This window comes from Impatiens glandulifera, chromosome 3 (genome assembly GCF_907164915.1).
Source record: "Impatiens glandulifera chromosome 3, dImpGla2.1, whole genome shotgun sequence".
Lineage (NCBI taxonomy): Eukaryota > Viridiplantae > Streptophyta > Magnoliopsida > Ericales > Balsaminaceae > Impatiens > Impatiens glandulifera.
In genome coordinates this window covers 65651847-65667440 of record NC_061864.1, presented here as the reverse complement: position 1 = coordinate 65667440, position 15594 = coordinate 65651847, and the positions used below count along the sequence as shown (strand labels likewise).

Genomic DNA, 15594 nt, shown 5'->3' with positions numbered 1-15594 from the left:
TTCAATGAAATAGATGGCATTCGAAAATCTCAAGTTGGGATAGTTATGTTTGAATGTAGTCTTTTCTGTTTGTAATCTCTATTTTTTAGAAGGTACGAATGCTACTAATCAGTTTTTTTAAGGTTTTTTAATTGTCATCTTTAATCATAGTTAGGGTTTGTCTAACTTTGATTTCTGATCCTCCCACTTTTTGGATTTTAATGAAATGGTTTAAACCGTTTTCCAACAAAAATATTAACAACAGCATTGTCAATAACGAACGTTTATATTATTCTTATTCTGATTTGATGTTAGATTTAGTTTATGTTCTAACTGCTATAAAAAATACGTAATATTTAATGTTTACTAAGATTGTGTATCAATTTCAGATAAATTTTAACATACCAATATTTTGATAATAATATCACAGATTGCTTCACATATATCTTTGTATAAACTAACAAGAAAAGGTTCTAAAATGAAATACCACATCAATCAACCAGAAATATACTAAAAAAGCACCTCCAAACAAAAGTCACCTATCCAAATGAGGAGATGACGATCAGATTCTTTTAAACGTCACCGAAATATGTTAAACAGTCATAAAACGACGATTTAAAAGGCTTAATTTACTATCTTAACAATGAATAAAGAGAATAAAAATAAGATCATGAACAACTACGCGAAACGAGATCGAAGATGAGAAATATAAGACAACATACTCACATTTCTCAATCATTAATCGTCGAAACGAATGATGTTGAATAGAGAAAGCATGAAATAATTTGGTGGAAGATAATGTAGATAATAATATTTTAGAAAATTGATAGAGGAAATGGATTAGGAAAATCATATTATCTTGAATAACGTGAGAGTACTTTAGAATAATGGTTAACCTTTCGAATCGAAAATTTTTTGTTCGAATTTCTGATCTAACCGAATTTTAATCGGTTTGGATTTTTGGTCGGACCGAATTTTGACCGCTTCGTAATGTAACTTCGATCGCTCGCGTATTTTAAAACTATAATTATTTAGGTATTTGGTAGAAATACCTAAAATATTTTAAAATTTATAAATCAGTAAATCATAATAGTATGATAGTTAATTTGAAATTCGAAGTGATTGGAATAAAATGTTAGGCCTTCAGAAAATGGGGAGACAAACCATGTGAGCTGTGCCCACGGCCCACCCAATAAAATAACCCACTTTTTCTAGACGCATCCCAATCCAATCCTATGGTCTATATTAATAAAATAATTAATATATATTATAAAATTAAAGGTAAAAAAACTTCATATATATATTATAAAATTAAAGGTAAAAAAACTTCATATATTATTTTAAACCGCCACAAATCAAACCCTCTTAATTAATTGAACTTTTTCTAATATATATTTAAAAGTTAAAGCTCTAGGTTAAATCAAGTTGAGTCAGATACTAATTTTCTAAAATAATTGATTGAATTAATTAACTTTGTTTTTTCCTCCAATAAAACACATTTCAACTTGCCTTTAAACAAGTCTTAATAATATACATTAAGCTTATATTACCTTGCAATAAAATAAATTTACACAAAACCGCTTGGAATGCTACCAATGTTGGTTCTATTTTAGTCCATTTTCATGATCAGATTCTTCTGTACACAGCAATAGTGTTATTGAAGCAGCATCCCAATTCCCAAACCACTCTCCACCCCCAACATAATTAATACCTACTCCCAACTAAGATATATTAATCAAAGACTTCCACCAACAACATAATTAATAATACCTACTCCCAAATAAGATATAATAATCAAGAACACCCAACAACAGAAAGAAACTGCAAATTTTCACAAACAGGCAAGCAAGCAAGCAAACAAACAAACAGTAAATAGAAATATGTTTGGGGCCCCCTCCTCCCTCTAATAACAAACACAGATCAAAAGAGAGTGATCTCGCAGAGAATCAGAAAGGTGGTGGGGTTGGTCATGGCTTCTGCCAACTTCACAAACAACTAAACCATAAGGTGCCAACTAAAATATGGTGGCAGCCTCATCTTTTTTTTTTTCCATCTCCTGTCTCCTCCTTTTCACTCTCCTCTCAGCCACCAGATTGATTGGTTCAGTTCAATTCAATTACATTACATTCCCCACAACTGTCGTCTGTCTGTCTGTCTGTCTTAAGAGGAGGCTACTGCTTTAGAGAAATCCTTGATGGATCTGTTGTATTTCATGTGGCTTTTCACAAGCTGCCCGGCTGCTATGGCAGACATCAGAGAGAGTTCTCCAGCCAGAACCGAACCTGCCACTATGGTTGCCAAAAGTCTGGCATTTGAACCGGGCAACTCTTGGTTCGAACCCTTCACACCTAGAAGGTTCAGACAAGCTGATTGTGACGCCAGCTGTGTCCCTCCTCCTACTGTACCCACCTGGTTTAACACAAACAAAAATAATAGTAAAGAAAAAGAAAATAAAGGTTTGACAAGGGATATGAGATAACTGTTTTTTTTCTTTCTTATATATACCCTTTGAATTATAGGCGAAAAGACAAGACAAGACGGACCTTTACATTCATTTATAAAAATAAAAATAAAAATTAAGAAGGGTATTTTAATTGATGATCCGATTAATAAAGTGATTGATAATAAGGGGTTATTTGAAATCCAAAATAACCCTTTTATCAAACAAGGCCAAAGTGAAAATTATTGAAACAGGTAAGAAGAATTTTCAATTTTACCTCAATGGAAGGCATGGTAACTGAAACGTGGAGATCTTTGCCACCATTGATGGCCTCCATCATGGTTATGCAGTGGGAACTCTCAATATTTTGTGCAGGATCCTGCCCAGTAGCTATGAAGACTGCTGAGACAATATTGGCAGCATGTGCATTGAAACCACCAAGAGCACCAGCAACTGCAGATCCAGCAAGGTTCTTAAGCATGTTGAGCTCTACAAGAGCTGGTATATTTGTTTTTAGAACTTTTCCAACAACCTCCCCAGTTATAACCGCTTCACAAACGACAGACTTCCCACGCCCTTCAATCCAGTTTACTGCAGCTGGTTTCTTATCTGAACAGAAGTTACCTGCAATGATTGGGGGAACATGCATCATCAATAATCAAGCAGAGTTTTTAATAAATAAATAAAAAAAGGTTTAGGAAGCAAAACATGCTTGTTGTCATTCTCCAGTTAACTATGTTAGTTTCTTCATGTGCATTTTAGAAGGATTGAGATTAAGCAGCTGAAGAAATTTGTGTATAAATAATATAACCAATGACGAGACGAAGTAGTTTAATCGATTTTTAAAAGAAAATGAAAGAACAAGTGCCCGACACAAGTTCTATCCAATAAGCCTTTTCTTACAAATACAAGAAACAACTACGAGCTTCTATCCAAAAAGCTAGGTTGTCATCCCAAACTATATAATATACCTAACAAAAAGAAATTAACATTTTCGAATACAAATTTGTGGATCAAAATCCAGCCAAAAGTTCTTTGACAAAATCTAAATTGGAGAGATTCATTAAATAAAATAATCGATAAATTATGCTCTCCAATAAGATAATTATGTTGACACCCACAAAGAGAAAGAATTACCAGAAATTCCAATAACATCCATATCAGGAAAGTCATTTTGGAGCATGTCCAAAACATTTTGAACACCTTTAGAGACCATGTTCATCCCCATTGCATCACCAGTACTGCAAGAAAACCTCATGTAAAGATTTCTTCCAGCGATGGAGCATTGAATTCTTTGGAGTCTTGCAAATCTGCTCGATCTGCAATCAGGAAATTCATCTTCAAATGAATATGATGTAAAATCAGTTGTTAGTTTTAGAAAGAACACTGGATCCACTGAAAGAAGAAATAATAGTTAATCAAACATCTGAAAGTGAAGGAAGCACACGTCAATGAGAAAATTATTAAGGAATTGAAATGTTCTTCGGATTGATAAAATCTGGATATATCAGTTCAGTTCAGTTCAGCCCCATGATTTGCAAAATGGTTTTTTCAGGAATCCCTCCAAAGCATCAAATCATGAAAGCGAACTGTGTTTGAGACTGTTAACCAATTGATTTGGCATCCTAGATAGAGACTCCAAGCAAGCGAGAGAGAAAAAAAAAAGAGAGCTGTTTGACTCACTTGTTAAAAACCATTGACAGGAGATCGAAATTAAGATCATCTTCCAAGAAGAACTTGAGGTCGGAAGCTCTCTTTGCCGACTGAAACCTGACAACGGGAGCTCTGGTCATACCGTCCCTCAAGAGAACGCTCGTAGCACCTCCAGAAGCATATATAGCCTTGCATCCCCTGTTTGTACTAGCAACCAAACAGCCTTCCGTGGTGGCCATGGGAACAGAGTACTCGCATCCGTCCAGGAGTAACGGCCCTGCAATTCCCACAGGAATCTGAACATAGCCGACAGGCATTTCGCAGCATTGGCCCAAAATCGACTCGTAATCAAATCCTTCAAGAGGCAAGCCAGCAAGGGACATCCCTGTAATTCTCTGCACAGCCTCCCGTCGAATTGAGGCCGCGCGATGACAATCGCCGAGCTTGGATTCAAGAGAGTAAGAAGGTATTTCACCTGACACAACCGAATCGACGATCTCTTCGTCCTCCCCTGGCAAGGGTAAGGCCGGATGTTCATTAAGTTTGGGCCGATGAACGATCGCAGGGGGGGCCGCGGCACAGGGCTCGACCCGTCGATCCTCTTCAAGAATGAAGCGGTCAGTATTTTCTTCGTCGTCGTCCCAGGCGTCTTGAGACGGACGGGCGATAAACGATTGGACGAAACCGATGCCAAAAAACCCTAACAGGTAGATGAAGGATGCGATAAGAGATACTATGGCGGTAAGTTCTGATAGGGTAACAACGTGAAGCGGCGTGGATGATCGGATCTTCTCTCGCCAACGCTGCAGAAGGTAGTAAGCGACTGAGAAAAAGAGAGTGAAGAAAATGCCGTTGGTCAAGTAAAGCGGCAGAGGAAGGGCATCCGATGCCTTGGGTCCCGGAGAAGGTGTCCGATCGACGGACCGGCGAGAGTTGTCGTGGTAGCGGTAGCGCTCATCGAGGTGATGGTGGATACGGTTGTCGGTAGAAGGGACAGACGGTCTTGGGGACTTCCGGCGAACGTCCATTCCGGGAGGAGAGAGAGAGAGTGTGTGAGTTCCTCCGTCAATAGCAAGGTTGTGCGCTGATTCTGCGGCTTTTGATTGGAGGGAGGGGAGGGATCAGTATGCAGATGAACGAACGTTGCGGGGTCTGTATGTAGATGAGCAAGAGTTTCGGGGGCATTTCTATTACAAAAAAGTTGGGGTGGGTCAAACAAGACAGACAGACAAACTAAGTTAATTGGCATGCTATGAGTTGTCAAACATGTGTATCTTTAGGCCTTGTTTGATGAAAAGTTTTTGGGATAAAACTCAGTTTTTATCTTAAAACTCAAACATTTTATTAACTATCAAATTAAATAATTTTATTATTTAAGTACCAAAATTACCCTCTAACTTTATTCTATCTCTAAATCACCATTCTCTCACTTACATCATATCCTCTAAAATTAAAAGACAAATTAATTTTCAAATTTTAAAAACTATTCTTTTCCTACTTTTTATTAAACAAAGATTTTTTTTTTAGATAAAACTTTTCCTCAAACAAAGCCTTAGTCTATGTACTATATATAGGGGTGTTCAATATTTGGTCTGAACCGAATATCCGACCGAATTCGAATTCACCGAATTCGAATAAACCGAATTCGAAATACATTTTCGGTTTTCGAATCGAATTTTAAACCGATTCGAATTCAAATACGGTTTTCGATTTGGTTTTCGAATTTAGGTTTCAACTCGAAAACCAAACCGAAAACCGAATTCATTTTTATTATTTATTTTTATTATATATTATATAACTTATTACATATTTATATTAAATTATCATAGACCTCCTAATAAATCCCTACATTAAATTCATAATCCCTAATTCATTTTTCCATTTCTCTAGTTATCAACACGTCTCAACCGCCATATATTGTCGTCGGCGACACTATTTTACTTTCGTCGTTTAATTGTCGAATATATATTAGCGTTAAGCTAAGTTTGCGTGATTTATAGTTTTTTATAATTTAAGTAGATAAGATCTCTTTAACAACTTATTTATTTTGTTAACTCTTTTTAAAAAAATTATCTTATGGGTAGGTGATGTTCTATATTTGGTCTAAACCGAATATCCGACCGAATTCGAACCGAATTCGAATTCACCGAATTCGAATAAACCGAATTCGAATTTATTCAAATCGGTTCGGTTTTCGAATTTGTTTAAAAAAAATAAAAATTCGAAGAACCCGAACCGAAAACTCGAATAACTCGAAAACCGAACCGATGAACACCCCTAACTATATATATATATATAAATATTTTTATTATATCTTAGAAATATTAATTTGTAAATAATACAAAATAATATCCCAATCTAGAACATGTTGGCACACAAAATGAAAATTTTATTTGGAAAAATTCATTTTGATTTGAAGACTTTAATGTGAAAATCAAATCTTACCAAAAACTTCTTTAAGGGGCATGTGAAAATCAAATCTTACCAAAAACTTCTTTAAGGGCTTGTTTGATGATTGTTATAAATTCTGGGTTTTTTTTAAATAACACTTATATGATAGAATAGGTAAAAATCTAAGTTTTTTATTTTTTATTTCTATTATACCTCTCCCTCTTTTATTTATATATATATATATAATAAATAATTTAATTTATATTAAATTAAATTTTAAAATATAATAAAATAAATATTAAAACATTATACATATATTAATATTAACTTTTATTAATAAAAAGTAAATATTTAAATAAATATTAATTTTATAAATTACTATTATTAAAATTTAAATGTTATATTAGAACTTATATTGTAGTTTTGTTTATATTTTAAATTTATTTTAATTAATATAATTAATATAAATAAAATAAATAAAATAATTTTTTTAATTTAATTTATATTAAAATAAATTTTATAAAATAATAAAATAAATGTTATATATATTAATATTAATTTTTATTAATATAAAATAAAATATATAAGTAATGGTAATTTTAATATTTTAATTGATAAAATGATTAATAATTTTATATGTTGTTATCTATAATTTTTTCTTAAATTACATTATAATATTTTTATTTTATTAAACTATAAAAATATTAACATAAATTAATTAATATATTTAGTTAGAATAATTGTTTAAAATTAGTTTATATATAAAAAAAGTTAGAATAATTTTTTTTATAAATATTTAATTTAGATGAAGTATATTTATAAATTAATTAATATTGTTATTCAAATATATTAACTTTATTTTTTAGTATAATTATTTATTTATTTAAATTATTTAAAATTTAAATATTATATTAAATAATATTATATGTTATAGTTGAATTTATATTGTTTTTTATTTTTTATTTAAAGTAAATAATAAAAATAATATTAAATTTAATTAGAGGTTAGTTTTGGTATTTAAATAATAAAATTAATTAATTAGATGTTGTATATGATGTTTGAGTTTTGAGATTAAAAATTGGGTTTTATCTCAATAACTCATTCATCAAACGAGCCCTAATCAACGTTCATTAGAACTTAAATTAATGAACTTAAATCAACCCTTTAATCTTAACTAACTACATGTTTAAGTAGGGATGGCAATGGGGCGGTTCGGGGCGGGGAATGCAATTACCATCCCCGCCCCCGTTTTAATTTCGTGGATTTTTTTAATACCATCCCCGCCCCGTTCGGTTTTTTTCGGTTTCGGGGAATCCCGCGGGGCACCGTTAATAATTTTTATTTTAAAAAAAATAAATAAATATTATACAATAAAATTATATAAAGAAATTTTTTAATATAATATATATTGTAATATATTAAAATTTTATATTATTATGAAGAAATAATTTTAATACTCTTATAAAATATAGTAAATAAATAAATATATTGATGATTTAATATATTTAATTATGTTTATGGTATTCGGGGCAGAATCGGGGTAAAAACGGGGTGAAATCGGGGTGGGTCGGGGCGGGGGACACAAATACCATCCCCGCCCCATCTTCGTTCGGTTTCGGGGAAAAACCGTCCCAAACGGGACAATTCGGTTCGGTTTTCGCGGGACGGTTTTAAATTGCCATCCCTATGTTTAAGTCATATTTAGAGTTCAAATTTGAGATTTTTTTTAAATTTAATTTGACCATACATGCCTCAAACACTATGGGATTAATCGAAAAACGTTCCTACCACCTTCTAGAATGTGTAGAAAACTTTTCAAATGATCTTTCTTGAGCTTGATTAATTCGAATTAGCATAAACATAAAACTCATAAATGATTTTAGAATTAATTCTAAATCAAGTAATCAAATAATGTAAGTGTAAAATTTAATTTTAATTCATATATAAATTATATCTTATTAGTGAATTGGAAACAATATTAGACTCTTATCAAAATTTTAGGATGAACTAAAATTAAGAGAAAAAAAGTTCTATACAAGATTTATTTTAAACAAAAAAAAGCTAATGACATATCTCAAGAGAGATTGAGATTTATTAAGTTATGAAGCTTGGTTGTTGGCCTTCGTCTTCATCGAGCTTCCCTTTTATAGTGAGCTTAGGAAAGTTGATGGTCTAAGTCGGTTTTATTTTGAACAAAGCCATTAATGGCCTTGTCACTTGCTCAACTGAATTCTATCATTTCGGCTAATAAGACGAGCTACAAACGTAACACACCTATTGTGATAATTTTCCTTCTTTAATTTTCCGTTTTGGTTGAGTAACGATGAAATTCGACTTCATCATTATTCAAGGAAGCTGGATATTCTTAAACGTGCGTCGCAAGAAAAAAGACGAACATAGGCCGCGGGCGCGGTCCGTGTTGCTCAGTATGCATTCCGTTGGCATTAGCGGACGTTAGTCTGTGCATTAGTCTTCCAGACGTGTTCTGATTGGCCCAGGCGTGTTAGGCCTTGTTTGATTTAGGTCAAATAACTATGGCCTTGTTTTGCCCTTTCTTTTTTTATTATCTACAAAATACATAGAATAATTAATAGTTTTTTTTTCCCTATTTTTGTGCGTGTATTTTAAGGCTTTATAAATAATTGTTTTGGAATTAAAGACTTGTATTTTAAGACTTTTGATTAAAGACTTTATTTTGTGTTTCTTTATTAAGGTAATTGTAATTGAATGCTTTCTTTTCATTCTTTTGTTTCCTTTCTTATTCTTTTGTTTCCTTTCTTTAAAATCAAGTCAAGGACATGTCTTACTAGTAAAAAAATACTCTATAGCGATTGGTAAATCAATCGTTATTAACTTCCAAACCGATCACTATACGCCTATAGCAATTAGTTATATATCAATCGCTTTCAATCGGCAAAAATCTTCTCGTTGTTGCCTTAATTGACAACGGCGATTGGTATATAACCGATCGCTATAGACCTATAACGATTGGTGTAATAACCAATCGCTACTACCCAAATCATTCCACTTCTTTTAACAAAACAAAAAATAGTGATTACTTTATTAACCAATTGTCACCTCTTTTAGCAAAAAAAAAAAAAAAATAGAAAAAAAAATATTATTATTTTATTTCTTTAGCAAGAAAGTCTTTTATACATACAAAAGTGATTTATTCGAAGTTAGTAAGTCCTTTAAAATCAATTGGTAAAAGTGAGAAACAAATTATCTTTCTAATCTTGCATGTCTGGCGTATTCCTCATAATTTTCAAGCAGCAGCTTGCCTGTTCATTCAATGCCGATTTTGGAAATGGTTCTATCTGCATGCACTTGACTACTTGTCCATGACATATTTTTAATTGTAAATAGCATATGATTACAGAGTCCATTTAAATAGAAATTTTTATCTCAATCAAGCAGTTGTCCGAAAGATTAAATTTTATAACGAATTTTTTCATATTTCGTGAAATTGTTTCCACAAGTTTTTTTAGCATCCCTATGGTTTATATTTTGTTCAGAGAAAAAAATACCATGTTTTTATAGTTATTCTGGAACGTCATTAAGATTGAGTAATTAATTATATTACACACTTTAAAAACCTCATTAACGTTCTCTGTGTGATAACTTTCATTAATCTAATTAATGGATAAAAACACAACTTACAATGGGGACATATCGCAAGTCAAGAGTAGAGTTTCAATCCTTCTTCAAAGTGTTCACACAAATCTCTCCATTTGTTGCAATATTTGGATGGAAAATCTTAGTTAAAAAGTAACTGGATCAAAAAAGACAATAGGATTAAGCTGAGTCACTACATTGATAATATCGATTGGCCTTTAGACCAATCGCTATGTTTAATTACTCTCTACATGGCCTTACTTTACTAGTGTCTAGCTTGATTAAAAAAACTCATGTTTTTTTTTTTAAATTAAATGAAATTGAGTCGTTTAAAAAAAATTGTTTTAAAATTTAAATAATTATAACATTCTTCCTAAATAATTTATTTTTGACCTTTATTTTAATTATTTTAAATGAATACAATATTTATCTAAGATAATTATTTAATTTATGTTTTGTCTTTATTTTAATTATTTTATATTAAATGAATATAACAAATATCTATGATAATTATTTAATTTATTTTTAAATCCCTTAATGAGTTTATAATTTTTAGAAAATTCTCTATATATATATATATGGGGTGAGTCAAATTTTAGTCGACAATTATGTTCTTTAGAATAAATAAAATATTTATTTTATAAATAAATTAAAATTTTTAATTGGTTACATTATTATAATATAATTTTTAACTTTAAATTAAAATATTTTAATGAATTAAGTAATTATATTATTAAAAGAAAATATGGAAAGCTAATATTAGTGTTACAAATATCCCTCCAACCATCTTTTGATAATAAAAAATAACCAATGGTAAACACTAAAATTTTATATACTCAGTTTATAAACAATAAAATTTATATAGTCAATTTATAAAGGGTTATATCAATATTAAATAAATTACTTTTAAACACATAATGAATAAATTTTACAAAATAAAATTATTTATGTAAATAATTTCTATTTATTTATTATTATTATTATTATTATTATTTTAAAAGGTATATATATTAAAAACGATAAAAATTGTTTAAGCATAAAAATAAAAGATAACTTAGCATATCATGACTCTATTTATTTTATTTTTTTTAAGTACATTTAATTTCATTTTTATTTCGGAGAGCGACTAATTTCCGCGGGTTAAGAAATAATCATTAAATTTACTCAACTAATTTAAGTAGACAATTGGAACTTATCGTATGACGGGGCTCAAATCCAAGACCACGTAGAGACTGAAATATGGGGTATCGACCTTCTTTTACTATTAGGCTAGAAGATGGAATATCATATTATGAATCTTGTTTATTTATTATTATATCGAGTATTATTCAATTTGCACATTTTATATTTATATTGGAAGTTTTAAATTTAAGAGCCCTATTATATCTATAAAAAAAAATTAGGTTGAACCATAGCCTAAAAATTATCAAGCTACCAAATTAAAATAATTTTTTTTTAAGTGGGGTCCTTGTTTGTAATATTATTTATAAAAATAAATTGATATTAATCATTTCAATTGGACTTGATATGGTTAAAAATTATTATTTTATGTGTTATAATAGATTAACATTTTTTTAAATTTAAATTACTAAATTGTTTTAAATAAACGATTGAATGCAAATTTGTTGAGCAAGTGGGCCTTCATTATTTTATTACTTTAAGTTTGTTAAAATATAACTATCCATCCAACTAATTTATTTAAATGGACCACATCAAATTATATAAGCGAGTTTATATTATGAATTGTCATTACATTTAAATTTTAAGTACCTATTTGTCTCTAAGACCTTGTCTGGTATTGCTTATGATATGCCAAATATGTTAGGCCATGTAATTGATAAGGTTGAAATTTTTATGAATAGAAAATCAAATATCCCAACTAAAATCATCATTACAAAAAGTGGATTCAATGTCAAATTTAGTATTTTTAAATTTCACATTTTTATTAAATTTAATTTATACTTTCAACTTTTTAAATGAAAATTGAAGTAATGAATTTTTATATTTAAAACTTTCATTTTAAAATCTGGTCATATTTAGCACTATTTTAAAATAATTCAATTACTTTAACCAAAATTTATTGTTATTTTTTAAGGATAATTTGATTCAGTTTATTGACACGCTACTTATTATGCTTATTTGTAGGTATGTTTGTTATATCTTAGTATATTTAATCGTTAAATTTTGGTTTTGATATGTTTGATTTAGAATGTTAAACACTTAAACTTATTTATTTTTTATATTTATAATATTATTTAATAATGATAATTATTATTACTATATATATTTATTAATTCAATTTTAAATATTAATAAATAATTTAAATTAAAAAATAAATTATTTGAAAATAAATTATATTAATATATTAATTTTTTTGTTAATATTTAATTTTAAATATTAATAAATAATTTAAATTAAAAAAACAAAATATTTTAAAATAAATGATATGAATATATTAATTTTTATAAATATATAATTTTAAATATATTTAATAAGGACAATAATTAGTTTGGATTGAGATTTTACCCATGATTTAAAATATAATAATATATTATATAAAATATAATATTATTTATATTTATTATCAAATTTTCTATTGTTTAAATTTTATAATTCACAATTTCATTATATAAAATATTTAAAAATAAATTAAATAAATGAAAGAAAATAAATAAAATAATTAAAAATGATAGAATAGAAAAGAGATAACTAATAAAAAAAATATTTGAAAGTGATGAACGTGAAATTCTAAATTATAAATTTAAACACTTTTGTAAGATTATTACTATGCAAAATCATAACACCCTAAACAAATTTTAATTTTTTTTAATAACAATTGTGTAAGATTTTTAAAATTTTTTAATAACAATTTTTATTAAAATATTTCATATTTAACTTTTCTAAGATTTTTTAAATATTTATTATAAAATTGTTATTTTATTTTTAAATTTTAATTAATTTATTATAATTTTATTATTAATATAGAATATTTAAAATTATTATATAAAATGATTATATTATTATTATTTATTGTAATTATTATTAAAATTTTATTTTATTTTAAATATTTTTTATATTATTTAAATAATCGAAACAATTTTTTTTAATAAATAAATTTAAAATTTTATTATTATTTTAATTATAAAAAAGCGTTAATATAATTTTACAAAATATATATAAAATATTAAGTAGAGAGAAAGTGTCATCTTATCTGATATCAAATCATTCTGATCATCTAAAACACTTCAAATTTCTTTTTCCATTCATGAGTACAAAACCATGGAAACATCCCCTAAATCAATAAATTCAAATCCAACCGGCTCTTAGTTTTTTTTAATAGATTTAAACTTTTGAAAAAAAAAATCAAACATGGCCTACTCAAATTTATTTATTATATTTTGCGGCTTAGACATTTTTTTAATTTAAGCTTTGTTTTCATTTTAGTTTTTCATAAAAATGAATAGTCTTTTTATGATGTTTTTATTGAGTTCGGATCAGCTGTCCCACTTTAATGTTTTAGACAATGTCGTTTTAATTTATTAAAAAAAAAAAAAATCACATCGTAGTATTATCCATTCTTCTTCTCTCTCTTGTCATTATTTCTATATTTTTATTTTTTCAGACAAACAACCTCATGCTTAAACCCCAACTTCATATCTCTCTTCTCAAATTATTAGCTTTCATATTCATTAATTCCATTCTCTTAAAGAGATTAAGAGCTTCATTAGGTCGATTAATTCCTAAGCAAACCTAGAAATTAATGCATTCCAACGTACAATATAATTAAGATCCCCTGTTTTAGTATATACATCAAGCAAATTTGTCTGCAATAAGAAATCAAGTTCGAATCTGAACCTTAGAAGATGAGAATGAATATGGGTAGCTTCTACACGAGCTAAGGAACGAGCGCAAACTTTAAGCGCAAAGGAACAAGTCAAAGCCTCTGGGTTTTGGGGGCGCGGGATAAATCCAGGTAAAGAGAGATTGCATTTGTGGGTTTTTCGCTATGTGCGAAACCGCGGATGATGGTGTTTCAATCGTTGGTGGTTGGTAATGGGATCTTGCGGAAGATGACGACTGCGTAATGTAGGCTGCCGGAGGCGGAAGTAGCACCGGTGTTGAGGAGATTGGATCGGTAGTGTAGAGACGGAAGAGAATGGGATTCATGATATTGGTCATTGACAAAAATTGGGGAGAGAAGAAGGATGGTGATATGTCCCACTTTTCCTTTATGATGTGATTTTTTTTTAATAAATTAAAACGATATCGTTTTAGACGTGGTTTAAGGTTTAGGGTTTGGGACATTAAATTCGAGCTCGTTTTTATTCTTGAGTGTTTAATTTTATATTTTAAAATTTTATAATTTTACAATAATTAAACCTTTTTAATTGAAGTAAACTCTTTAAAAAAATAAATTTTATAATTTTTAATTTTAAAATTTTAATTTTAATAGATTGGCAATAAAAAAATATGAGTAATGTATTTTTAGGTTCGGGTCAAAATTAGGTTGACTCGTTTAACTTGATTAATAAATAGATCAAATCGGATCGACTTGAAATAACTCACACTTATTAACTCATTTATAATTTTGTTTTTGTTGAGTTCTCTAAAATATATTTATAATTTAACTTCAATATTATTTTATATTCACATCATTTTAATTTCAAATAAAGAGATGGGATAATAATAACACTAAAATTAAATTGGCTTAAGTTGAGTTAAGTAGGCATGCTCCAAGTTTCCAAGTTTTTATTTTTGGTAATAATTACTAAACACTGAACTGAGTTAATTGTTCAACCCATCATTCTAATCATCCGAAACCTTCCTTTATTGTTAGTTGGTGACCATAATTGATAAGTAACTTAGATAACAAATATATATTTTATTAGTGATATACAAGGAAGTCAAAATCTAGACTATCCTTCAAATTGTTGTTTAATTTGTGTACATGTAAAATTGAGAATTTAATTGAAATTTTAAAAGTTACTTTTTTTTTTTTTATAAAATATTATTATTATTTATATAACTAAATATTTTTATACATTTATAAATATTTTTAAAACATCCAATTAAGTAACAATAATATTAAGTAAATAATAATTTAAAAATATTATATTATAAAATTAGTTACATTAATTGTTTGAATAAATAATAATTTATTTTAAATTTATAATTATAATTTCATATTTTTTAAATAGTAAATTAAAATTATTTATAAATTAATAAAATCTTAAAATCTCATTCTCAATCAATTTAAAATAGAAAGAATTTGTTTAATTTAAGACTTTACCTAAATTATAATTGTTTTTATTATCTAAATCATAAAATTGTAAAATTTAATGTTTTAACTCAAAGTGTTTTAATCATCTAATGTTTTAAGAATTATTTAAAATTTTAAAATTTTAATTTAATAAATATTAGTTATATATTATTATTATTATTTATATATATTTATATAATTAAGTATTTAAATATAAATTAATTAAAAATAATAATAATAATTAAAAAATATAATA

The 15594-nt window shown here is 27.9% G+C and overlaps 1 protein-coding gene across 1 annotated transcript; it reads right to left on the bottom strand.

Annotated features, from left to right (window-relative positions):
* Positions 1 to 1577: 1577 nt before the first annotated feature.
* Positions 1578 to 5202, bottom strand: LOC124929420 (3-hydroxy-3-methylglutaryl coenzyme A reductase 1-like). Its single transcript, XM_047469776.1, has 4 exons — positions 4103 to 5202; positions 3557 to 3738; positions 2697 to 3043; positions 1578 to 2388 (listed from the first exon to the last, which is right to left on the bottom strand). The coding sequence occupies exons 1-4, from the start codon at positions 5098 to 5100 to the stop codon at positions 2140 to 2142; spliced, it is 1776 nt and encodes a 591-aa protein (XP_047325732.1). The 5' UTR covers positions 5101 to 5202; the 3' UTR covers positions 1578 to 2139.
* Positions 5203 to 15594: the final 10392 nt, after the last annotated feature.